This window comes from Cottoperca gobio, chromosome 11 (assembly GCF_900634415.1).
Source record: "Cottoperca gobio chromosome 11, fCotGob3.1, whole genome shotgun sequence".
In the NCBI taxonomy this organism is placed as follows: Eukaryota; Metazoa; Chordata; class Actinopteri; order Perciformes; family Bovichtidae; genus Cottoperca; species Cottoperca gobio.
In genome coordinates this window covers 2,502,655-2,528,495 of record NC_041365.1, presented here as the reverse complement: position 1 = coordinate 2,528,495, position 25,841 = coordinate 2,502,655, and the positions used below count along the sequence as shown (strand labels likewise).

The following is a 25,841-nucleotide window of genomic DNA, read 5'->3' as shown; positions in this document are numbered from 1 at the left end:
CCATATAACTCCGTGTGGGACATTTCCAGTTTAATACGCATCTGGTCTTAATGAAATGGTTTTGGCAATCTGTTTTATTGGTTAGGATAACACTGTACTCGCAGTAATCAATGAGATCTGGGAAAACAGTGACATCGCTACAACAACATCTGACGGTGCAGGAGATGAGTGGTCGGATTAGCTTTCACTTTATATGGAGATAAAAACCGAAATTGAGTGAACCTGAAATGTCCCGAATAACCCCAGATTGTGTGCTTAACTATGATAAGAATAGCCTCAAGTGGAACCAGGAGGTTTGCCTGTGAAGTGTGATGGATGTTTACAACAGACAGTTTAAAATATCAAATGATTGAGGACTTCTTTAACAACAGATTTAACAATGTGTTGTCCTGGATTCATCTTTAGTGTTATTGTGTGATTATAAATGTTACTTTGTTTAGCAAACCAGACCCAGGTTTGCATCTCATGACAATTATGAACATAGCCAAAGCCTCAAATGTTGGTCTGAGGAGCTGCAACATTTAATCATATACAAACTGATACATTTACTGCCACTTGACATCTTTACTGTTCATCTCTCCTTGTGCTGATCACACCTGTCTGCTCCACCTCTCTCTCTGTCACTCAAGCACACTGCTGCGCTCGAGCACTACTCTCGTAGTCAACAGCCCAACTACAAGATTCGACCACGTTTGAAACAAACATACATGAAAATAAACATTTTACAGGCCGACAGGTCAAACAGTGCGCGTGGGGGCGAAGGCTGCGAAGAGTGCGAGAGGAGAGTCACGTAAAGCACACCACGCTAAATCGATATTAACAGTATTGTCCGATCCTATATCTGGTTTGAAAATATATTGTTGTATCTTAATAAGTCGATATATCACCCAACACTAACATCTAGAACAACAAAAAGTTACATTAATATGTCAACGTTAGATGTTTCAATAGATTTCTTTTATATCTTTGGGATCATTACGAAAAGAAACGCCTTCTCAGGTAATAAAACTCAGCAGCAGAGAATACAACTGAAACCTTTAAAATACTATCATGCTCCTTTAAATGTTCCACAATCCGACCTTTGTCACTTTACCACGATGTATCCTTTAACTGCCATTCTAGCAAATTAGAAATATCTTTCAAATGTCAAAATGTGGACTAAATACATAATTGCAAAATGTGCTTTCCCACGGGCTTCGTAAACAACATTTGGAAAATCTATGTTAGCGTTCAAGTCAAATAAAACCCTTGACATAAGAACCAACACATGCATGCAATTTGCAAAGTTTAGACCGTCCTTACCGCGTTCGCAGGTTCCCCGGGCTGGGTGGCCCGTCATATACAGACAAGATGTCAAAGTCCTCCTCTAGGGCGAAGCCTTGAAACACCAGCTGTATCCGGTTGTGCTCCGCCGCCACGATGACCCATGTACAGTTGGCGTAGTTAGGATAACCGTAAGGGTAGCCGGGGCTCTCTATCGTCCCATTGGGACTCTGTAGTGTGTAACTGCAGTTCTGAGCTGTGAAGAGAAAAAAAAGAACAAACAGTTATTAGAACAGTTAGAACTGCTAGCAGAGTGTGGAAAGTCTTTATAGAGTATTCAACCAACAAGAAAACTCCAAGAAAGGAAATTATACAAATCCACAAACACACTTAAATACACTCCCCAAACCAAACAGCACCAAATGCTGCAACATCCATTATCACCTGCAGCGTGCAGCCTGAGCCATTAGTACAGCAGTGCTAAATGACTCACCCTCGACCACCTCCATCATCACACACTTGTTCATTCACTGGCCCTTTCATCACGTCAGTAATAGGTTTCAACATTAACACATGACATAGTTGGAGAGGAGAAGATGAGAGGACAGGATAGGAAACACACACACAGATACACAGATACACACATACACACTGGAGTTTTACATTAATTCTAATCATCTTGCGTTGCTTGTAGGCAGCCACTCAAATGGCCTTCAATCTTACATTTGAATTGTGTGTGTTGCCATCTATCGGTTCTAAGCTCGCGGTGGATGTGTGGAGTGTGAGCTATGAGTGTGTGTGTTTTGAATCCCCAAGCTAAAAGACTCGTCTTGGACTGATCTGAGCGCAGACGAGACTTTAATCAATGTTAGAGATTTAGTTGTAATTAATCGCTAATGTGGACTAATGTGTGAATGCACTTATATGTTGTGTAGCTAGTAGTCAGTGTGTGTTTTTAGTGTTGATCTACTAATTAATGTCTATCGCCTTGTAGATCATAACATACTCATTTGACATATTTAGGTGGTGATTGTTATCTCCTCCCATCATAAAAGGTTCATGTTGAAGTTCATTTGTGTCTTCCAGGCGGCTGAATGTGAACAGTCTGACACGAGAATAAAATGTGAATACGTTGGACAATCACACAGCGTAAGTAACCATATGTGTTTATATGCTTTTGAGCTAAGACAACAACATGTACCAAATGAATTATCCTTTGCAGAAGAACCCTAACATAAGTTATGGTCACACCAACATAACTTTAATAAATGCATAATGCTTATCGAGGAGTAAATTAGAATATCATGCAAGAATAGATGCTATTTGTAAAATATGATATATATTGTCCCTTTGTTTGCTTCAAAACTGAATCGTACTGCAGCCTTATTAAAATGTAATTAGGAGAGTATAATTGGAGGACATCTGTTATCTGCATAACCCACATTATTAAATAACGCAAACAATGCAACACTCACAATAGATATGATTTTGGTTTTTGTTCATTTATATCCATACTCATAAGTGTGTACATTTCTGGAATAAATCAATGCATTCAAATAAGCTGCGCTACCTGAGGGCATTAAAAACAAGAATCTCGAGTAAACACTCTGCGGCTTCAAAACATGTAAAAGTGAAGGCTGCTTTGTTAAGTTCCTCCAGGGGGAATGTGCATCCCTTATTGAATGCTTGTGAAACATACAGACTCTGTGTGGCTTTGTATGCAGTCTCTAATGTGTAAAACAATCCCAAAGCTAAAACTATGTCCAAATGTCCCCTCTGAGAAGTGCATCATGTCTGAAACCCCAGCAGGGATTTACAGATAACAAGGCACCACGCGTGAAAACAATACAATCCCTCTCAGTCTTACTCGAAACCAAAATAAATAAAACAATGTTTGTTAAGTAAGCGGAAAAGAGAATAAATGAAAGAAAAACATGCATGGATAAGGATAATCCCTGGTTAGCAAGAAGAGCGAACGATACATTTGTTTAGCTTTATTTTTTAAGATTTAAGGGGCTACGTGCCACATCAGGGTGTTTATGAATTCTGAAATGCTGCTGGAAAAACACTCGCTGACACACACACACACACACACACACACACACACACACACACACACACACACACACACACACACACACACACACACACACACACACACATACACACACACACAAGCAAACAAAACCAATATTTTGTTCCAGGCAGCACAGCTTTTTGGGGGAGGGGGAGAAGGGGAGATAGTGTCAGGAGGTAAAGATCCAGACTGTCTGGATGGCATCAGAAGCAGCGGGATGATAATAGCATCTCGAGTCACAATATATCCATCATGCCACTGTTGACTCCCCAGGGCCTGCCATATCAAAAAAAACAGACAGGGGCCGTCACTTTTCGGCACTTCATATGCGCATGAAGTCATCCAAAAGATGCTGATGTCTGTGCACTTGAACCCTGGCCACTTTCATACACTTTAGTTAGGTGAGTAATGCTGCATTGAGAGTTCAGCTCTTCGTTTTGCTGTGGAGATGAATTTGTCGGGAAGACATGAATAAAATAGTGTAAAATTGGATTAACAGTAGGCTAACTAAGTATGACCTATATACTGTATAGGGGGCTGAAAATAACTGAGCATCACAGTGCGAATTCCCTTTTCTCTTCCTCAAGTCTTCTCTCAGTCCTCATCTTTAAGCAGTAACAAGAGAGAAGAACAAAAAGGATCAAAGCGAGAGCTATTTCCATCGGATTTTTCATTAAATAGGCCCAGCAAGAGAGCATCCACCCGCCCAATTACCATCAGGTCAATACTAATATCCAGGTAAGACCTCCACATCCACCTCTCCTACCTAATTTTCAAATCTACAGCCAGCTCAATAATCTCCCCATCATCTCCTTCATTATGGCCTCAGACAAATGCCAATCAATGGCTGATACAGCGGCCTGATGGCAAAACTTGATAGGAGTTACAGTGACCTGTTAACCTTTAGTACATAGGCAATGAGTGTGTGGGCTCGGATTAATTACACAACTATAGCAAGGATTTTATGGCAGCTGAATTGTTATTAATCAGTTTTAGGATCAATTCGAAATGCTAGAAGAAAGAAAGAATTCAGTGGCTCCTGAGGCTAAAGAGACAAATCATTCACATTACATTAGATATCAACATGTTTAGTGTGTCCTCAGTATTTAACATTTAAAATGAAACTACAAAAAGGACACCAGAAGAGGACGTTGTGCTACTGAATAAGAGCCTTTCATATCAGCAGAGTGCATGGTTTGTTAGGGGACAGAAGACGCTGTACCTACTGATAAATGACAGGTGATCATCCAGGCAGGAAAGCAGGCTCCATGTTTTATGGGCACAATTAAGGGAAAAAATCATGACAGAGAATAAGTCTAGTGAGTCTGCCAGAACTCTAGCGAATGCCATTTTGAAGTGTGAGCATCTGTGCCAAGTGACCGACTCTTAAATCGATAATGACGCACACAATCTGGGATAAAAGACGAAGAGAGGGCTTTTAGAGAGCTTGCTGTTTTGACTGCAGCCAGAAATGTTTTTTATCCATGCTGAAAAATAGATGCAAGAATTGAATTGGACACAAAAACAGACACATCAAAGTTCACTCGAGAATGCACTTTTGTGCGAAATGAAGGGCCTATTTACTAGTTGGATTTTCACATTATGCAGTAATGTTGGAGATGTTTGCCAGGCGTTTTTTTGCTGCACTGTGTAGTCGTACTGATACATATTCTCCTTGAACAGTAGTTCCTTACCATAAGATACAAGTGCAGTTGAGGTGAACCGAGTCTACTCTGTCTGTTCTTTAAAAACCCAGAGCCTTTGATTAAGTAGATCCTTCACTTGGGGCTCGGTTAAATTATTTAAGCCTCACCCAGGGTGCATTATGAAATTAGCTGCTGGGAGCTGGTGACCCAAAGTGAAGCCCCCCAGTGTAAATCTAGAGGGAAGAGCCCATCCTGCAGCTGACCCCACTGACACACCATAAAGACCCCATAAAGAGACTGCTGGCCGTGCTGTTTTAGCCCAGTAGTCCACGGGCAAAGTATAAGCTCATGTTTTCTCAAGTTGTTCAGATGAACCATTATAAATATGGGGTAGTAAAGCAAATACGCTGGTTCAGCATTTAGGAAAATTGATAACTTGCTCTTGTGGATAGTGTATTTTATCCCTCAGCAATGGAAATTATTTTCATTGGCTTGTACTGGAATGTTAACTATGCTTGATGTCTGTGGATGTTCAACAGCTATGTTGTCCACTGCTGAGCCCACTGTGCCACTGGCAGCTTCCGCTTGACACTAACCATCTCTGGTGTGCACAACGCCAAATGGGTGTATAAGGAGAGGTATGACCTTGCTGGGGCAGCACACCAGATTATCCCTGTGTGTGTGTGTGCGTGTGTGTGTGTGTGTGGGAGCTATTGTTTGCTTTGCCAGGGCAATTGTTTAGTAGCGAGCACACAGAGCTGCGGCGCTGCGCTGTGACACTTTGATGAATCGATGGTCAATGTGCTGTACTCCGGCGGGGCAGCAACCTCTCATAGTGGAGGAAGGAGACAGGGAGAGACCAAAGGAGAGCGATAGGAATGACGCGGACGGGGGCAGACGGACTCAAAGTAGACTCACCGACCGACTGAATGTATGGACATATAGAGAAAATAGATTTGAAAGACGTGACGTGAGGAATAAGAGAGGCAAAGGTGAATTGAGGGACAAACTAGGGGGAGTATAAAATAGCAGCAGACAGGCAATGATAGGGAAAAATGAAAAGGCGCAAGAAGGAATATGTCAGAAGGTCAACGAGAGGAAGAGCAACAACCAATTGGAGAGATATAGGGGGGAGTGATATATTAACTATTCTTCTGCATCTCGTTGCCTTTCTGTGCTGAGGTCACACAAAACCAGTGTGACATTCACAGCAAGACAGCGCTTAATCTGTGCTGTTAGCGAATCCTAGAGGTTTAATTGGAGGTTTCAGCAGTGTGTTTGTTTGTGTGTATGTATTTTGTTTATGTAAGTGTAAAGTGAGACACACATGTCTGCGTAAGTATGAGTTGTCTGCACATATGTGTGTGTAATCTCTATAGGACCGTCCCTGTAGTTGCTTCACTGTCACTCTGGATAAGAGTGTCTGCTAAATGACAAATAATATCACCATGTAACTAGTCCGCTGAGACGCAATTACACTGGCTACAGTGCCTCTCAATGGGAGGAAGTTTCAATTGCAAACATAATCCCAACATCACATTCATATAATACCATAAAGACGCAAACAATACTTGCAATGCAAAACTGCAAATCTGCTTTCTGGACTCCTATCTATATTCTTTCTCTTTCTTTATCCCTCTCCGCCTCTGTCTGGTCTCCTCATCTATGATTCAAGTTTGCCTTTAAACAAAAGACAAAGATGCTGAGACCATCCTGTTCTTGCAGTCAATAATAGAAGTGCCTTACGTCTTATGTTGTGCATAATGAATACAGCTGAAGAGAATGAAACTCGTTGTTGAAGGTTTGAGAAAGGGCCTCCAGAATCCCAACAAGTCTTGGCATGGCACAATGTGTCTACGACATAGCTCTTCAGCTCTTTCCTTATTCTCTAGAGAAACCATAAAGCCTCCACACATGTGGTCCATCGGGGTCTATATCCATAGAGCATGAGCATCCCATCGGACTAACACTGAATATTCAACCAAACAAGGGTTTGTTGAGTAACAAAGCTATCAACTATCACATACAGTGCAGTATACCCTACCCTACGAGTACACTTCGAACCCCCAAATGTTTTGTTTGTGTGTGTGTGTGTGTGTGTGTGTGTGTGTGTGTACCAGTAACTGCCTCCCTGGTGGGAAGATAATCCCTTCCGCCCCATAGATCCTCTCAGCACTACTATTTGTCTCTTGACGTGTCAGCGCATATGCACGCCTTGACCGCATCATATCCGAATTAACCTCTAGATGGCCGCCATTAAAATGGAAATGGATGAGCTCAGCGATCCCGCTCGCCTCCATACATTAGGCTAATGACCGGACCAAGACGACACAGTCTGCCATTACAGACAAGCCAAATGCAGTGGAAGGCACTTGCGATAGGCTTGCTTCCACTTAGCCCACTGGGCTGAATGGTAAATGCTGTTTCCTTAAAAGGGCAGAAAAGTGGAGCTTGCATTTCAATAATGGTGCACAATCGAAGCTTTGACTGACCTCTTGCTGCATGAATGGGGCACTCAAGCAAACACATGTGTGAATGTATTTGCCACATCTCAAGCTCTGGCATTTCTTTCATGGGTCTATTGACTGTTATTGCAACACATACTTAAAGGCACAATGTGCAGGATTTGAAGGTTGCGGTTTGTAAACAAAACACTCAAAGTGTGCCCCTCCTCCCTGGCTCAACAAGAGTTGCAGTGCTCGCCAGCGATAAAAGCGAACCCCAGATTCACGCTTGGTTTTGAGCTATCTTTGTCTGTTTGCCGTTTCGCCGCTCTATATTTATGCTTTTGTTAGTGCTGTGTCCGCTATCTTTGTAGCTTCCTCTTGAAAGCATACTTACGATCTGGTACCGGGTCGCTACATTCTTATAGAGGTTGACGCCCAGAAGCGTACCCTAACAGAGCAAAGATCTCTGCAGATACGGACACCACCACACACTTCTAGAGGGTCATAAGTGATAATTAAGAGGGGTTATTTCTGTCTGTACATTGCTTTTGAATAAAATCCTACTCATTGTGACTTTACCACATGCCGTCCCACACACAAACACATCACAGCAACTTCGCTGGAGGGTGAAATATGTGGGTTAAGAAAGTAAACAGCCCAAAGGATAACACGTAGAACAGGCATACATGCAGAAATACACACTTGCATGAGTGCATGCACACATTCCTGACCGTTATCAGGGCTGGCAAAAGAGGCACAATGGAGTATGTGTTCTCTCAGACAGCGAGGAAGAAAAGCGGAGAGTCAGGCAGCTCCTTCCAGCTGGGTCATATTTAACCAGCAGTACCATCATGCCAGCCAAAACGAACTGCAACACAGCCTCCCACCCTAAAAAAAAAAAAGGCCACCCACACACTTTCACACATGTTTAGCCCATCCCCAAAACTAAACAAGCATTTTACCCGGTTCAAACTCTAAATCAACAAAGATGCTTCTGTTTGTGTATTCTTCATCGTGTTATTTCCCTCAATACCGCCTCTTCTTATCAATACATTCAAATAGAACTGTGGTACATTCGAGTTGCTGTGAACAACACAGCTCCCCGGCAACCCACGCACTAAGGCTTGACCAAGCTGATCAATAAGAAATAGCCCATTCAGAGTCAAAGGCATGCTTCGGTGAATGTTCTTCCCTTGCAGACAGACCCCTGCCTTTGTGGGGGAGTTTATTCAGCACTGATACAAATGGGCCTCCCACACAAAACACAGTGAGGCTTGATGTCGGGAGGAACGGACATGTGTGGTTCTCAGTGTGTTTTTATGTTTGGATTTGTGATAAAGCTATGGCATTTAAATGCAGGCCTACTGCCTAGTACTAAAACCTTCCTTCCCTCACCTGGAAACACTCTCCCTATGAGCCGCATGGCGAGACTCGGGTAGGCAGACAAGCCACTACGAGGTACGTGTGAAATATTGGATGATTTTAAGCTGTGTTATGTTTTTATATCTTTTGTTCTGCTATGTGCTAAGCCACATTGAGTAGGTGGATATGTCACAAGGCTCATTGCTTTCAATGTTCTTAAAATAACCTTCTTGTGTGTCATTTGTGCTTTAAGTTGGTTGTTGCTAGGTTTTAATTTCGCCACTTTCATCCGTAGCTCTTTTTTTCAAATCAAGTTTATCACACTCTTTATCCAGTTTTCAGTGGGTAAAAGGTGTTGCTGGTAGATCTCATGGAGTGCTGCTGAATGTGAGTGGTGCCTTTTGGCTGTGCGCCGTGATTGTGCATGATGGTAAGGAGGCTCTGCGGGTCCTATGAAGTCAATCTGTGTCCTGGAAACATTAATACATATATTTATTGAGTGTAAAGAAAGTGGAATTCGCTGCTCCTGTCACAGAAGCTGGAAGTTGTTCCCATGACAACAAGAAAACAGGAAAACACGTATGAAGACCAATCTCTATTATCCGTTATTTCTTTAGTTCCCCCTAATCTCGCGCAGACACACACCGACATGCGCACACAGTACATCTATATGTGCACAAACACACACACACTTCAAATCAATCACTTTTCACTTCCATTCTCCCTAGTACTTATGGGAAGCAGATGTGTGAAACACTGAAGGTCAATTATCACCTCATTTTCATTCTGCCCACATGTGACAGCCAGGCTCTCTGAGTTACGTTAAACTGAACCTAAGCTGAACAGCCAACGTTAGTTACATCCTGCTGAGTATTTGCACTTAAATTACACCAGAAATCGGTGAAAATGACACTTTCTGGACTCTAACAGATCAATAGCATCACCAGAAGGTGGATTATTGCAATTATGGATGTGTTAAATGTATGAGATCATCCTGGTCAACCATGTTGATGTGTTGAGTGGGTAATCATGAACATTAGATCCCCTCTGAGCAGTGAGGAAGCGATGATCCAAAGGTCAGGTCATGACCGTCCCAGCAGGACTATTCCATCTATCACCGGGAGATGGATGAGCAGTAGCTGATCAATCAGCCTCACTTCAACTTCGACTTTAGCATTTCAACTCAGAGCCTAACTGCACCCCAGGAAGGCTAAAGTGTCAACTGTAGACCACAATCATAATTAATGGGCTGCATGCATCACTCTCAAATGGATGAGAATTTATTTTAAGGGAAATACATCTCTGCATATTGCATTTCCACCCTGCTGACAGCAGTAGATTGGGTGCATTGGCAGTCAATGTGTAAAATTAAAGCCAATGTTGTTGTTTTTGTCAAGATAAAAACTTGTTTGGCAGAGTGTCAGATTGGCAACCACGTCTAGCACTTTAACATAAAATCCTTTTTCATAATATATTTAAGGCACAAGGTGGCATCTAATTTGCACAAACATTCAGACTAAAATGTTCAATATATATTTGTCTCTTTGTTCCTGAATATCATTAATAGTAGATCACAACAGACAACGCTTAGCAAAAAGGCAAATGAGTATATTTCACAAAATGTCAAACAAATATTTTAAAGGTTGTATATATATATATTTTTTTTTCTTTTTCTTTTTCAGAGCATTAATATAGGTCTAGGTCTATTTGCTATGTTAAAATATAGTGATGTAATGTCTACCTGAGCAGAGAATGAATTTACACTCCCTCTCTCTCTCTGTGTGTGTGTGTGTGTGTGTGTGTGTGTGTGTGTGTGTGTGTGTGTGTGTGTGTGTGTGTGTGTGTGTGCCACACTGGCTAGCTAATGGCCGCTGCTCTGTGCCGTGCTCATATAGCGGTTACTGCTGATAATTCAGCCCACCCTCCGAACCCGCCTCAGGTTAACACTGTTGGCTCTGTCAGCACTGGTGCTGTTAGCGCCGTTAGCTGCTAGCCGCCGGCACGTTGCCATATTGAAAGCTGTGTGGTGGCAATCCATATTAAGAACCTTTAAAGAAACAACGACACAATAGCCACTACTCACTCTAATAAAAGAGAACATCAGCTTTTGTGAATATGTTAACATCTGGATCACAACTTTTGAATTTATTGTATTTTTGTAAAACTCTGTTGTTAATCTCGTAATTAAAGTACAAGTAAATCTGCTTTAGATTCTCCAAATAGACCCTTACAAGTAAAGAAACACAAGACAAACACACACAATCACTACGTCTCTCCACATGATGACACTGCCTCTTTCCCAGAAAAAGATCACTGACAGATTTCCTATACATTCAGGAGGGAGAGGAGCTGTACAGGCAAGGAAAAAAGACAAGGACAAAGACAAGATACCTGCCGCCCAGGATCTAATCTTCAATCTGTGGGATCACTGATATCTGATAAGAACAGTGTAAATCAGGAGGCTAGAGAAACCCCTGTCTGAGCTTTGTGTCTATACAAGACAGACATGGCATCCACATCTGTCTCTCACTTCGTGGGGATTTAAAGTCGCCGGAGCAAATTCTTATGTCTGATAATACCGGGAAGAGGAGAATCTGAATCAAGATTGAGACTTCTCTGCTAAAGCTTTTCTCCCACACATATCTCAGGGAAATATGAGCCCTGGATTTTTTTTTCATCAAATTTATTTATTTGATTTTTTTTCATGTATGTTCTCTTCCTGACATGTCTCGGCTTGTAGCACAGTGGTTACGGTACATATACACATTTGGGAGCTGCCTGGTACAACCAAGCTGTTCTACTGTCTTCTACTGGGAGTTGTGGGCAGGAGTCATTACCGACATGTCCTTCAGCAAGGCACTTTGCCGTAACTCCTCCATCAACCATCCAGTGTCTTTAATGGAGCTGAGCTGCTAATATTACAAACAAGAAAGGAAACAGGAGTATGTTACGCTGCAGGAATAGAGATACATTTATATAGCTTTATATTCCCTGGATAAATAAAGCAGCCAAAATGTACATTTATCAATTTACAATTTACTCAAGGACAAGCTGAAAGTTACATTTAAACAAAACAAATATTATAACAGGGTTTTCTTTGCTTGTGTCAAATTCAAACTATTGACTTTGCAACCAGAGCCCCCAGATATATAAATGTCTCAGTTTGAATGCATATGTGTCATATTTAAATATTTAATGAAACTATTTCACAATGGCAATACAATCAAACTTGATAGTTTAATAGATGAGATAGCAGAGGAAGCAATTGAATTGTATTGAAAATGAATTGGATGATCCTCATCATCTCATTAAGTGGCACTTTAATCAAGAAATTCGGCAAATGCCCATCTGCATATGAATTCATGAGGTGTAATGGTCCGGTTTGTGTTGTGAGTTTGTGTGTGTGCGTGTGTGTGGCTTCATGAATGCATTTAGGATTCCTTTTTTTTTTTTGTGGGAGTCTGCAAGTCTGCATGAATTTGTGACTGAGTGTGTGTGAGTCACTGTGTGATCAGTGTGACAAAGCACAGTGACAGAGCTCTGGCCATCTGGAGACAGATGACAGTGTGAATCACCAGAGATGAGGATGGAGGAAGAAAGGGGACAGGATAGAAGGAGAAGAAGCGAGTGGTAGACAGAGAGAGGAGAAGGATGACACATCAGCAGGTAGGTGAAATAAGGGTGTTCACGAGGACTGATCATTTTCATCATATGAAGGCTGCGTACGTGCTCATGTGCACGCATTGACACACACACACACACACACACACACACACACACACACACACACACACACACACACACACACACACACACACATCCCGCCTCTCAGTGGCCCTTTTTGAGCTAATGACCTGCTTGTCAACACTTTAGTCTAATCATCCTAAAGTGAATGGGGGTGGCAGCTCACACACACACACACACACACACACACACACACACACACACACACACACACACACACAAACACACACACACACACACACACACACACACGTGCCCACAAGCTTACTTACACGCTGTTAGTTGTTGAAATAGGAGTCTGCTTGATGCCTGATAAGAAAATGAGGCTTCCAAATAGATCATTTACTAAAGAGAGGAAAACCCAGCACTCGAAAGGAACAGAAACAGAAGGCCCGGATTATCGCTCAGCTGGTGTAGGTTTATCACCCCTCGACTCCAACACTCGTCTCCCCTCTCTGCCTCTCATTTCCCCTCACGGTGGATTTGGTTCTGCTGTTTTGCTGTTTATCCCTCCCTGTGCCACCTCTTTATGATTTCCATCTTTATCTTGACCAACACTCTCGACACCTCACACTCCAACACTCTTTCTCCTATGCTCAAGTTGAATGCATCGAATTTGCATTGCAGACATTTCTCTGTTTTGAGTAAATATATAATGTTGCCTGGTTTTCAGCTCCCATTCCATCCTTTATTGCTCAACGGTAGATGTGGAGAGCAGATGGGAGATGGGACGCAGCAGAGCGTGCAGCTAGTGGAGGATTTGAGATTGAGAGTAGTAGGCAGACAGGTAGGAGAGATGTGAGAAACAAAAGGGAAGTGAGGTGCACAAATATATGTGAGGACTCTGTGTTTGCTGACTTACAGTGAGTCAATACAACATTTTCATCCTTGTGATTGTGAAGTGTGTTCACAAGACCACTGAACCAATGAATTGGTTGGTACCAAATGTAGTTTCCACATATCTTCGCCAGCATTTATCAAATATGCAACACAATGTATGGCTCCATGCCAAAACCTGATACAATGTGGGGTTTGGGATCTACATGTGTGAGGATCCTGAGCAGTTCCCAAGTAAAAATGAGGATTGTAAATAAATAAATATCCTAAAGCACTAGTTGATATTTTCACATTGCTTGTTTAGTCCAACCAGCGGTCCAAAGATATTTAATCTAATATCTAATATCTCACATCTGAGAAGCGTGAACTAGGTCGTGTTCTGCATTTTTGCTTTAAAAATGACTTCTTCCAAATAGTTACGGATTAATTCTATCAGTCGACTTCATATTTTAGCTCTAAATTCTATGTCAATGAGATAATGCATGAATGTGACTGTTCTTTGTCTGGACTTCACCCTCCCGATGACTAAAATGTAAAACACTTACTAAATTCAGTGCAAACTCAACAGTAGAAACCTTGTGATATGATTTGTCAAATAGGGGTCTGAAGTCTGTGTCTAATTGAGGGATCAAAGCCATGAAAACATTAGAGAAATCCTAATTTATAGAGCCAGCTAACCCTCCACTAAGGAGCAGCTGCTGCTGAGGCTGTTGCCTGTCCCTCTGTGGTGAGTTTGTGGTGATCTCCGATAGTTACTGAAAGCCCTCAACTAAGTGATTTATAATTATATTTCGATATCACAACGACCATCCCTGTAGGCTACTGGAAGTGTAAGAGAAAGCCTATTGAAACTTATGCTACGCTCATCTCTCATTCTATTCGGAAGTAAATTAAAATGATATTAGTTAAAGGTCTTTGGCCTTTTTTTAAGGGCCTGAAGGTCTTTAAAATGAAAAAAAGTCAAGTTTGAGTTTTACATTTTTTGAACTACTTTTTCTCACTGCGTTATTGCCTACAAGAGCATGCACGCCCCAACACCCGCGCGCTTTCGCCCCCTCTTTCTTCAGGAGGAGCCTCATGACTGTGCGAATACCAGCAAATGTCATGAAGTAAAAAAAAGATAAAAAGAAAAGGGGCATCGAGGCCTCCAGTCCTCATAACATTACTGCAAGTTGCATCATGAGCATAACGCCGTGCATTCGTATAAAGGAGAGCGCGTGGCTGAGAGGAGAGGACAACGAAGAGTGATCTTGCGTGTAAATTGACATGCTGAGCGACTGTCTCATGCACCGCTGAGGGATGATCTAATACCGGTCGAGCTGTCGTAGAGAGCCGAATAACGCACCAGATAGGCAAGACACGTCATCCTCAATCTGCCTCCTACATCCTCTGCTCTCCCCCGGCCTTCACATTCTCTCCTCTGTACGATTAAATGAAGAGAGGTTGATTACCGTTTATTGAGCGACAAGTCCACTGGGACAGTTGGTTTGGATCCCATGGAGACAGCGCGCTGCTCTGTTCAATATCTCAGTTAAAAAAAACGTTCACATTTCTCTGTCTTTGTCTGTGGGGCCCTAGGGAATGATACTTAGGTTACAGGCTAGGCTGAAACGTGTTTAAAGTGAGACTGGTTGACAAATGAAGACAGCATTAAAGCACTATTATACATCTGAGACGTGGTGATTATAAAACAAAGCCTGGAAATGAACAACCTTATCATTTGGCCAACGCGCAGCATGACACATGTATCTGTTGGCCACTGTTGGTCATTAATTGGTAAGGCTTGCTTTGGTTTGATAAAGTATGTGGGGAGAGAAATGCCACGATCCCCGGGTCTCCTCTTCCCTCTGCACTCCTCCTCTCAGCATAGCGTGAGGCTCTGGTGCCGCTCAATGGGAGGATGGGGCAATTGCTGGTGGCTGCAGCTGCACCGAGGGACGCGCCAGACCACCTCATCGCCGCCGCGTGGTATTCAAGCATATTTATTGACGCCGTTTAAAGTAGACGTTGTTACAGAGAATAAGATAGATAGTCTGGCCTTTCCTGTTCTTTGTAAATATGTGCAATAAGTTAGTGTCGCTTTACTGGCCCTAGGAGTAGACTCAAACGGCAAGCGAGTGGGCAATAAAAAGCTCCCCGGACGCAAATAAAACAAGAAGCCTCCTACGAATATACCCGCAACGAGATTTATTCCACATGAAAGTCGAGAGAGATTTGTCAGTATCATTGGCCACTGAGCTGTATGTGTGATAAACCTACGCCAAAAACCATCTGGGTGGTTGATAACAGCAGTTTGATCAAAAGTGGGTGACAAGGGGGAGATACTAGTGGGAGACATGAGGCATGACGTTTCTGTAAAATAGTAATGATCCAGCTCAAAACACACTTTTGCAGCATGAGACCACGCGGCCCATTGTGCTTTGCTTATGCTGAAAATGCGCCCAGTTCCCACTCACTCGTGGATTATGTGCTGTCCAACCAAAAGGTATGAGTGGGCGAACACAGAGCCATGACTCACTGTCAAATTCATATTGTGGCCGTGGCAGTATTCTTGGCTTTTGCTAAAAATAGTGCCAATTCTGTGGTGCGGAGCCAAGACAGTGATAAAACGGCTGGCTTTCTTTGCCAAAGGACCTGCTCTGGGATGGCAAAAATCATTGCGGCTCTTCCCCCGAAATGCCTGGGCTCTAAATAACACCACAGGGCTTTTTGGTTATAAATGTCCATGGAAAGAAAGAAAGAAATCACGGATCAGTAACTGAGTCTCTCCTCCCTGAAACACATTATGTTTCGAACACGTGAAAGTAAATGAATAGTAATGAGAATCTGTTGAATGTCCAGGTCTGGTTGCAAGATTTCCATTTGCAATTAATCAAGGACAGAAAACCCAGAGTCAGTTAATTACCCCCCCCCCCCCCCCCCACACACACACACACACACACACACGCCACACACACACGCACGCGCACGCACAATATGTAGCCTACACACAGAGACAGAAAAACAGATAGGGAGAGAACTACACACAAAATGGTTTTCACTGATGTTACTTGGGAAAGTGGGACATTGTATGGGGTCTGAGGAAACTGAGAAGGAACAGTCCGAAATAAGAGCATCTCCCTTCACTCTCTCTCTCTCTCTCTCTCTCTCTCTCTCTCCCCCCCCCCCCCCCACACACACACACACACACACACTTGAGGACTCTGAACAGCATAATAATATCAGCCGCCTGCTTGACCACCTCAACTGATTTCCTCATGCCAGCTGCTGCCCACTCTGTCCCTGTATACCACCTCCTGTGTAGCAAGCAGCAGTCACACACGATGTGTATTTAATCCTCCTCATTTCCTCAGAAAACACCTAACACAGTCCTGTAATGAAACGCATCAACAGAGTCAGAGGCTCAGTTACAATTCAAGAGGATCCACTGTCACCAAAATAGTCTCCCAGCCATCCACCTCTCCTCTATTAATAACTTTGGGCGCTAGAACAGCGACATCACAGCAAGAGTGATCCTAAATGCGCCTTTAGGATGAGTGCGTGTGTGTGTTGCTGATTTGCATTCAGTTGGGGATCGTGGAGGGTGGGTGGAGGAGTGGGGTAAGCCTGCTGCATTTTGCATGTCTTCAGCGGTACAGATGAGGACTTACCCTTTACAGAGGCGGCCAGTAGCCCCATATATAAGAACAGCACCCGGCTCCAATGGTGCGCCTGCACTCCCGCCTTCATTAGAGCGAAAATCCGTATTCCGTCCCCTTTCCTGCATGCGCATTCCTGGCTCATCACAAGTCCCGGTGCTCCGTCCCGGTTTGAAGCGGCAGTCATGGCAGGGCTTTTTCTCTGGTCTGGCAGGCACGATAGTTCTCAGATGGTCAAAAAGAGGAGATTCACTCGGTGTCGGTGCTGAGAAAAATCCCAATGCATGGAGGAGGCTCGGATCTCGCAGCTGGACTGAACCATGTCATGCGGGGACCGAGGGGTTCAGAGTCTCTGTCTGAGAAGATAGATTTCACACCTAAAGGGAGAGAAAAGGAGGGAAGGCAAACCAAAGGGAGACGTGATTCAAGTGGTCACTGATCTACCCCGCACGCGTAAAAAAACACCAAAATCCCTCGTCCGCTCCACATATGTAACATATTACCAGGCACAGGTAAAAACAAACAGGAGATCCCTCCTTCAGGTTGCCCCGCAGCACTTATTTGTCCTTCTCTTTATTTTATCTCCATTTAACAACATTTGCGGTGCCGATAATCCACGTTTAAACTAGTCATTAGACCGAGATTCAAATGAATGAACGACGTACGATGGAGAGCCACAGAGGGTATCCGGATCAAAGAAAAATCGCCTCGTTTTAGAAGTTCTCGACCAACGGTGGAGTGTAGTCAGTGATCTGACTGTATAGAGATAAATAGTATGCAGTATGTATGTAATCCCAGTATCGCAGCGCTTGGCCACAGCGTCGTCTCGGGTCTGTGCGACGCCAAGAATCAGACTGCAGACCTGCTCCTTCTCTGCGCGTCTCTCTCTCTCTCTCTCTCTCTCTCTCTCTCTCTCTCTCTCTCTCTCTCTCTCTCTCTCTCTCTCTCTCCCCTCGCTCTCCATCTCCCCCTCGCTCTCTCTCCCCCTCCCTCTCCATCTCTCACCACCCCCCCCCTCTCTCTCACTCTCAGTACCCTCTCCAGTCATATATGCCCACAATTCAAATGCATTTTAAGATCTTACTCCATTCAACAGTGATTATAAGACAAACTCAGTAGGCGAGTTAAATGGTCAATAGCCGACATTTTAAGCTATATATCGTTCATATTCCATTAGATAAAACATCCCTCTGTGATAAACAAATAAAATAAATAATAAATCAACAACAATAATAACAATAACAATAACAATACTAATACTGATAATAATAATAATAATAATAATAATAATAATAATAATAATAATAATAATAATAATAATAATAATAATAACAACATATGACACATTACATCCTCCTTGTTCAAATTTGTTTTGGTAAGATTTAGGAGTCCAACACGAGGCCATTGTCTCCATCCATTAAGAGTAATCATGGGCTTGCCCGGCAGTTTAACATAGATGTCCACTTCCTGCTCACTAAACGTGAAATTGATGCTTAACAGGCTGGAACCCTCGACAGTAAATTTGAATGTCATTTCCACTTTTGCATATGACCGGTATAATTAGTTTTCCGCAATGCGCCGTGCGTGGAAACAGTCGGGATAATGAAATACGCGTTGGCCTTCAACCCTACATATAAGATGGAGATCATAAATAGTCCTCTGACAACATCAAATTAAACTGTGTTAACACTGGACTGCTCCTGTTCCTCCTGATCAGGTTGATCCGGGACATAGATTCAAATTCTTGGTAGATTCATGTGTGTTACTGAACGATTTACGATGCCAATAACTTTGAGAGTGTGCATATATATGGAGTCCAGCATGTTCCAAAGTAATAAATATTAATTAAATCACTAGAATAATTATTAGAGATCATACGGACTGGACTAATGAGAAATATCATTCTCGGTTTCTAAGCCGTTGCTATGACAGCCTGCGAAGATCGCATCAGATGATGTTTCCTTTCAAAAACGCTGCTTCAAAATAAACAAGTGGACTCTGCAACAAGACTGACAAGCTCATGGACAAACCCCTGCGTGTGAACAACAGAGAGAAAATGATGCTACGCCAAGATCCTCGCATGTCACTGACTCTAAAACAGTTCCCGAGTGCATCCGGACCTTTTCCGCGCTCCACCTGGATGCATCCACACGTGCCGCATGACAGCTATGATTGTGTCTGCAAACACATCTGGAGAAGAGCAAAGGAGGCCGAGGAAGAGCTTGATGGAGGTCAAAGTTCGCCCGAGAGGCAGCCGAATAAGGACTGCACGGCTCCAGACAACAAACTAAGTCACCGGTAAGACTGAGCTGTTAACACACAAAGCCTGGGAACCGCTGGCACGCGCATTATATAACCACTCACACAAAACGCTGGGTATCCAAATTGGATTGTAGTGTGTTTGTTGTTGTTTTTCTTTACAATACAGAATGTTACTAATGCTTCTATACATTTGCAGGCGTGCACAGTGTATAACGTTACATGATGCTCATCAAGCTGCATCAGTTACATAATTGAATGTAACACAATGGTGGCTGATCCTATGGTCCACTGATTAAAGTATTGCAATATTTATAGCTTATATTTGCAATATTACAAACTGTGACATTCTCAAAAGAAAAAATATGCTGTTTTACAGTTTTCTTTGTAAAAACATAAAAAATGGAAGAAGATTATAGTGACTTTAGGATAAAATTATCCCATTTCTTCACTGTATTCCTAGGAAGTCATTACTAAATGAATATGAGTTTCCCGCTGTAACTATACTGTAAATGTAACAAATTACATTTCCTTTTGCAACAAATGACTTATAGTCTACTGTAGCTTCTCAACAAGATGTTTTGTTATATGCCATGCCTACGATGTCATTTAAAAATGTGTTACAATGTGTTACCTTAAGTGAATAGGCCAATAGAAACTGGTTGAATGAACTGATGGAAGTATGCATGAGAAGTTGAGGCCTATTTCCAACCCTGATGTCACCATTGTAGTGTCGGGCTGCTGTGCGGTCACAGACCCACATGTATAATGTTGATGTACACCATCTGCTCCCACGAGCTTCCATGACGTCTCCGTTATCATAAGCGTCCTGTGTCCCAACGGACCGTCTGTTCCGCATCGTGGCTCAACATTCGACAGGATGGTGACTAAAGAGTAGCATCATTAAAAAGTTATGTGTTTGAAGCGGGTGACACACCACACATACAGGACGGAGCCACAGACCCGATGATGCCTGCTTCCTCTTTGAGGCAAAACATTGGGTTCAACTAAACGTCCAGTCAAATGTGGCAATGAAATGATGGTGACTCATGCAGCATCACCTGGTTAACCTATAGGTCAACCAGTTAGGATAGAATATTATGCACTGCCAGAAAATGATCTTGGTTTTGAGCATGTTTACGATGTTGGTGTCTTTTTCTTTACACTACAGTGATCTGATTCTAAATTAAATGTCACCCGTGTTTAAAACTCCTAAAAAATGATATTGAAGACGTGAACTGATCTGACGCCGCTATCTGATATTTCACTTTTCTTTATGAAAAGACAGCCTTGAGCGAGTTAACCTTGTGGTGGTACCGATTTTGGTGCAATGCTTTGTTACGTATTAAAGATGCATTAACCCCGCCACGCTCTCTCCAGGTCTAGGGCTGAGGAGCAGCAGAAAGAGGCAGATGATTTGGATCCGAGCACACGATATGTGGAAGACAAGCAGAAAACCCGCACTGCCTTCACCCTTCCTTGCCCTTATCTCTCGGGCCGCAGTCATCCCCATGTTGTCAAGCCTGCGCGGGTGCTGAACCCTGTGATGGAAGAAGAGATGAAACGAAATGAGGAGGAGGCAAAGGGGAAAAGAAATTTGGTGAGCATGATGACTTTGGAGGCTAAAGTAGTTTTCTGTGTCGGATGATTCTAGCTTAGTTAGCTTCTACTTTTGAACTTTTAATAACAGCATTATTAACTGTATTCCATAAAAAAAAATCTGATAATTTGTTGTTAAAAATTCACCATCATGTCAGAAGGAAGACACAAGAGATAAACAATGGAGGGAGGATAATTCCCTGATGAAGATTTGGGTCCCCGAATCCAGCGAAAGAAGACACACACAGAGCTCTGCACCTCAACCTGAACCTCTGGCGACAAATCCCGTCTGCTCTGCCACTGAAGACCACACCTCACAGGATGAGGAAGATCCTGCACTTCCTTCAAAGCTACCTGGGGATACATGTGAAAGAGAGGATGAGAAGAATATAAGTAGCAGTTCTGACAGCAGTTCGAGCGATGATGACAATTCCGAAGCTCTACCTGGGGTGCGAAGTTGTGGCACTGATAGCAGTGATGGTGACTCAGAGAGCGTAAACAATGACTGCGAGGAAGAGGAAAATGAAATCCTACACTCATCTGATGAATTAATATCCGACAGCGAGCAGGATTCCCTATCTTCTAGCACAGAGAAGGACTTTCCTCCACTATCTACTATCCTGGCTGGCATTTCACTATGTCCCACAGTGCCCCCGGCCTTGGGGAAGATGCATAGCCAGTGGGAGATTCCCCTTTCATTCCACCCACATGACATCCCTACTGCCACTTTGGCAAGCAACGTGACCGCCCATGCTCAGGCTCCTGTCCAAGGCAAAGCAGAAGCACCTCAGGCAAACTCGAAAAAGACCGCAGAAGCCCTGACGCAGCAGGAGGCTTATGACCTACAGGCTGACTTCCCGGCTCTGCGTGATGGGAATTCCAAGACCAAAGGTGTAGAGGGGAAAAGAGGGCTTACTCACTTACAAAACCAATGCCAAGAGAGTGGGGCTTCCCATCAGAGGAGGAAGGAACATGTGCCCCATGAGGTCTCTTCCATCTGTGCAGGAGATCAGAAATCTGTGCTGGAGATTCAAACATTTGGCTCCACCGGCCAACGCATCTCTCCTGCCATCAGCTGTGATGAAGTAAAGGCCAACAACCGGCCTCCTCCTCGAGGTAATAAATCTGCCATGTGTCTGTGCCTAGCCATGCTCTTCATATGCCTCTCCTTCTATCGCTTCGTTTAAATAATCTGGTTATCATTAATATAGTTTTATGCCATTCTTAACACCCTCTGGAGCTACAAATGCACAAGCTCACACAAACATCCCTGTCTGAGGATCTATTATTGATATTAATGACACTGCCATACTCTGCTAATTAAAGGCAGGAGAGAGGCAGCAGCACCTGTTCCAGGCAGAAGCGCTTGCTCTCAGAAGTTGCTGAGTGCAAATTTAGCAAAAGTCCAGCTCACAAAGTTTTACCCTTTTCTCTCAGCCATTTAAAAAAAACAACGCATTTAATAAACCTCTTTTGGTTTTGCTACATAGCAGGCAGCGTAACTTCACTTGTTTGTTTACTTTTCTGAACTTGAGACTTGGAATCGAAGCCAAATCAGAACCACTTTATCAATCAGGGGGCAGCGCTCTGTGCCACTTATAATCCCCAACCGCCCACACACAAACACACACACACACACACACACACACACACACACACACACACACACACACACACACATGCAAACATTGCGTCTCTGTGTAGGCGTTGCAGAGAAGTACTTCCTCAGTCGGATGACTCAGTGGGAAAATGTTTTCATAATTAAGAGGATTATTGTGCAGTGGCAAAGTGAATTACACGGTGAGCCTTCTTTTCTGGCTGTTGGTGCAGAACAGAACAGTGGACACAGATATGAATTAAGTCAACAGCAACTCAAGTACACCGTGTTAATTTTAGTTCGGAGCATGACTTGTACAGTACATACAGTATCTCTGCAACACTTTGCAATGGGCTCACACCTTTGCTATTCCAACCACGTTATGTACGTAATTTGGGCTTATTTTCATGCTAGAATAATAGAATACACGTAAAATGATATAATTCAGTGATATTTGTTATAGCGCTGTTTGAATTCCCCGCTGGTTCCTAGCAGGTGCTCGACTGCACCTGAAGTCAGCTCTGCTCTGCTCAATAAATGTGCATATTTGATACATGCTGCTGGCACTCCTCCAGCAGTCGGTGCTGATTTGATAGAATTTGCTCTCTGATAGCACAGTCCTGTTGATTCAATAGCACTTTGTTGATCCCCCGAGGGGCCGGGGGGGAGGGGGGTGACGCAGAAAATTCCTTTGCAGCGTAAATTAACACAGTTCTATTAAGCTTACCATCTGCATCACACTTAACATGACACAGGCCAGACAAAGACGATGTGCATGTAAAATGGGTATAGTGCTAATCCTTGCCCCCTTGCTGTGCATATTGCAGTCGCAGGTACAGATGGCGTGTGTGTTAATGCCAGGTCCTGGGCTAGTGCTGCCAAGGCGGGCATGAAGCAAGCAGCTGCCCCTGAGGAGAAAGCCAGACCTTGTACCTTTCAGCAGATAGTTACCATTAACAGAGCCAAAGGTAAGCTTATACCCTGGCATCTTTAGCCAATGTGTGTGTGTGTTGGGAGTTGTGTGTGCAGGGGGGAGTAGGTATTATATTTCATGGTGGGCCACATGAAGAATTTATCATGATCATCACTGGCTGAGCGCATTTATTTTGCAACACCAACTAAACTGATGGCTTCAGCGCGTCCTTTTGCCCTTTACGCACGCTGCGCTTCAAACGGTCGGTGTGTAGCATTTTTGAAACATCAATATATCTTTGTCAAATTAATTATGATATTTAATTTTGGTGTATTTACCACATGCAAATGAGGCTGAATGATTGGTGGTGTCCACCTCACACCGGTGGTATTGTTACTGTTTGTGACATCAATTAATCTGTGCCTTTTATCAAACTCAACGCCGAACACTGACAGATCTCTGGCACAGTTTGGTCTGATATTGACATGAATAATAAAGTAGCATTTTAATAACACGGACAAGTGATCTAGTCAGTTGTAAAGTAAAGATCCAACAACAATGTATAGAAGAGGTTAAACTGTATATTATCACATTGTATTTTCCATAAATCCTCCCGTTTTCTATCAGATGTTGCAAGTCAAACATGGCTTCACTGAGCAGTTCTTATTCGTGACGGGAAAATGTGAAACTTGTCACTCATCAAATTTGGCTTAACAGCACAGAGATTGTAAATGAGTTTTTACGTGACATGTATGTGTACAGTCTGCCAGTCAAACTATGTTTTCAAATGAAAAAATCTGAGTATAACATCATTTATATTTAAGGATCCAGTCAGATCCCTCTCTGGAGAAGTTGCTTCTCCGATACTGTACGTTTACAGTAATAGTCTAAATTGGGAGGGGACTATGCAATGCAGCACGCATGGACGTTTTCTCTGTGAATTCTGATTCGTGGCATGCACATTTGAATATGTTGCCTTCGAGGACAAGTTAACAAGGTATTTTGAAGTTTCAGTGATGCAACCACTGTGGAAACTGTGCAAGTTAGTGCATTTAGTACTCTAATTAGCATATTCAACATATTAAATTTAAAAAAATGTTTAAATCCCTTTGAGTGTGGGAGTGAAAATAGGAGCTACTGAACCTCAATAGCTTAAGTAGTTAGTTAGTTCATTAGTAAGTAGTAACTACTGTAAAGGACTGTAATAAAAATACAAACAAGTTTGTAACATTGTTTAACAATCCTTTGCTTCTTTTGTGCTTTCACAGCCGTTCAGAACTTCCCCAACAGAGTTACTCCTTCCCATCGTGCAGCCACTCGACCTCACAACCCAACTCGTTTTGCTGGACCTGGTTGCAATTCCATCCGTCAGGTAAATATAGAATTGAGATTTAAACTGATTAACAAACACACAATTTAATCTGTTTGCCGATGTGTGCAGCATCACATTGCTACCCTCCATGATTTTTGTCGCATTGCATATTTACCTCTTGTACTCTATACATGTATTTCCTTTGATAAAGCCTGCAGATGAGTATTTATAATGATTTCAATAACTTACTGATTATATGCATGTTTAACAGTACTCAGAGTTCAAATGTTAAAATAGGAATCAAGGGAGGAGATTTGCTTTAAAGTGGATATAACTCCCCCATCATCCCAGCTCTATTGTATCCTGTATTATTGCTGTGTTGCACACTCCATTCACAGCTGATCAGAGGCTCACTCGAAGATCTTTTAAATCCAGCTCTCAGTCCAACAAAGCTATTGTTGCTACACAGCTCTCTCTTTCCATTTATACTGTAACTAAACCAAGGAAACACCACAGACAAAAACGTATCATGCTTTTGTAGAGTTAAAGTATATTTAAAAATAATAAAAAGTGTTGTTGCTGTAGCGAGCACAAACATTATATTCACCAAGTACATTTCTAGCCTTTTCCACGTCTTCATTTCTTCCATGGAGGTAGGACTGCTGTGCACATATGTGATCAATACATGTCAAAAGGTACTTGTTGGATTGGCATGCGGTTTGTATTGATTTAAGTGAGTATGTATGACATTAGGTAGTATGTGACATTTCCACATGCCATTTATCTTGATGCTGGAAGGTACCGTCTCTGCTCTGTGACTTACTCTTCGCTTTCTGTGCCTGTCATTTTTGTTTAATTTCTGATGGTAGAAAAACATTCTAAAATGCTGTTTATTAAAACAGCCTGTTTAACTTTTTAGCAGCTATGTGTAAACATGTCATCTGTGATAATGTAGGCCATTGCAATAAAGGTCATGCAGTTGCGTCACTCAACAACGGAAACCCTAACACATCAAAAGGTTTATCCAACTTGTTGCTGGAAGACATACAATGGGTATAGTGAAGTATAGTACTGAGCAACTGCCACTTGACCATCATAGAGGTACCTGTCAATCTGCTGATGTTCTTCTTATTTTCAAAATCACAAC

The 25,841-nt window shown here is 42.6% G+C and overlaps 2 protein-coding genes across 5 annotated transcripts in view; one reads left to right on the top strand and one right to left on the bottom strand.

The window, feature by feature from the left end:
• Window positions 1-17,337, bottom strand: part of csmd2 (CUB and Sushi multiple domains 2) — a 217,229-nt gene extending 199,892 nt beyond the window's left edge. The window contains exons 1-2 of the mRNA XM_029443772.1: window positions 17,027-17,337; window positions 1,303-1,519 (exon numbers count right to left, since the gene is read on the bottom strand). Of these exons, the coding sequence (XP_029299632.1) occupies window positions 1,303-1,519; window positions 17,027-17,201 (392 nt within the window). The 5' untranslated portion in view covers window positions 17,202-17,337. The remainder of the gene's footprint in view (window positions 1-1,302; window positions 1,520-17,026) is intronic.
• LOC115016106 (uncharacterized) overlaps window positions 8,721-25,841 on the top strand; it is a 53,172-nt gene continuing 36,051 nt past the window's right edge. For all 4 annotated transcript variants that reach the window (XR_003833063.1, XR_003833064.1, XM_029443774.1 and 1 more), the window contains exons 1-5: window positions 8,721-8,891; window positions 20,654-20,873; window positions 21,031-21,988; window positions 23,297-23,437; window positions 24,651-24,754. Coding sequence is in view for 2 of the 4 variants with exons in the window: in XM_029443774.1 (XP_029299634.1) it covers window positions 20,820-20,873; window positions 21,031-21,988; window positions 23,297-23,437; window positions 24,651-24,754 (1,257 nt within the window). In the remaining 2 variants the exon portion in view is untranslated. The remainder of the gene's footprint in view (window positions 8,892-20,653; window positions 20,874-21,030; window positions 21,989-23,296; window positions 23,438-24,650; window positions 24,755-25,841) is intronic.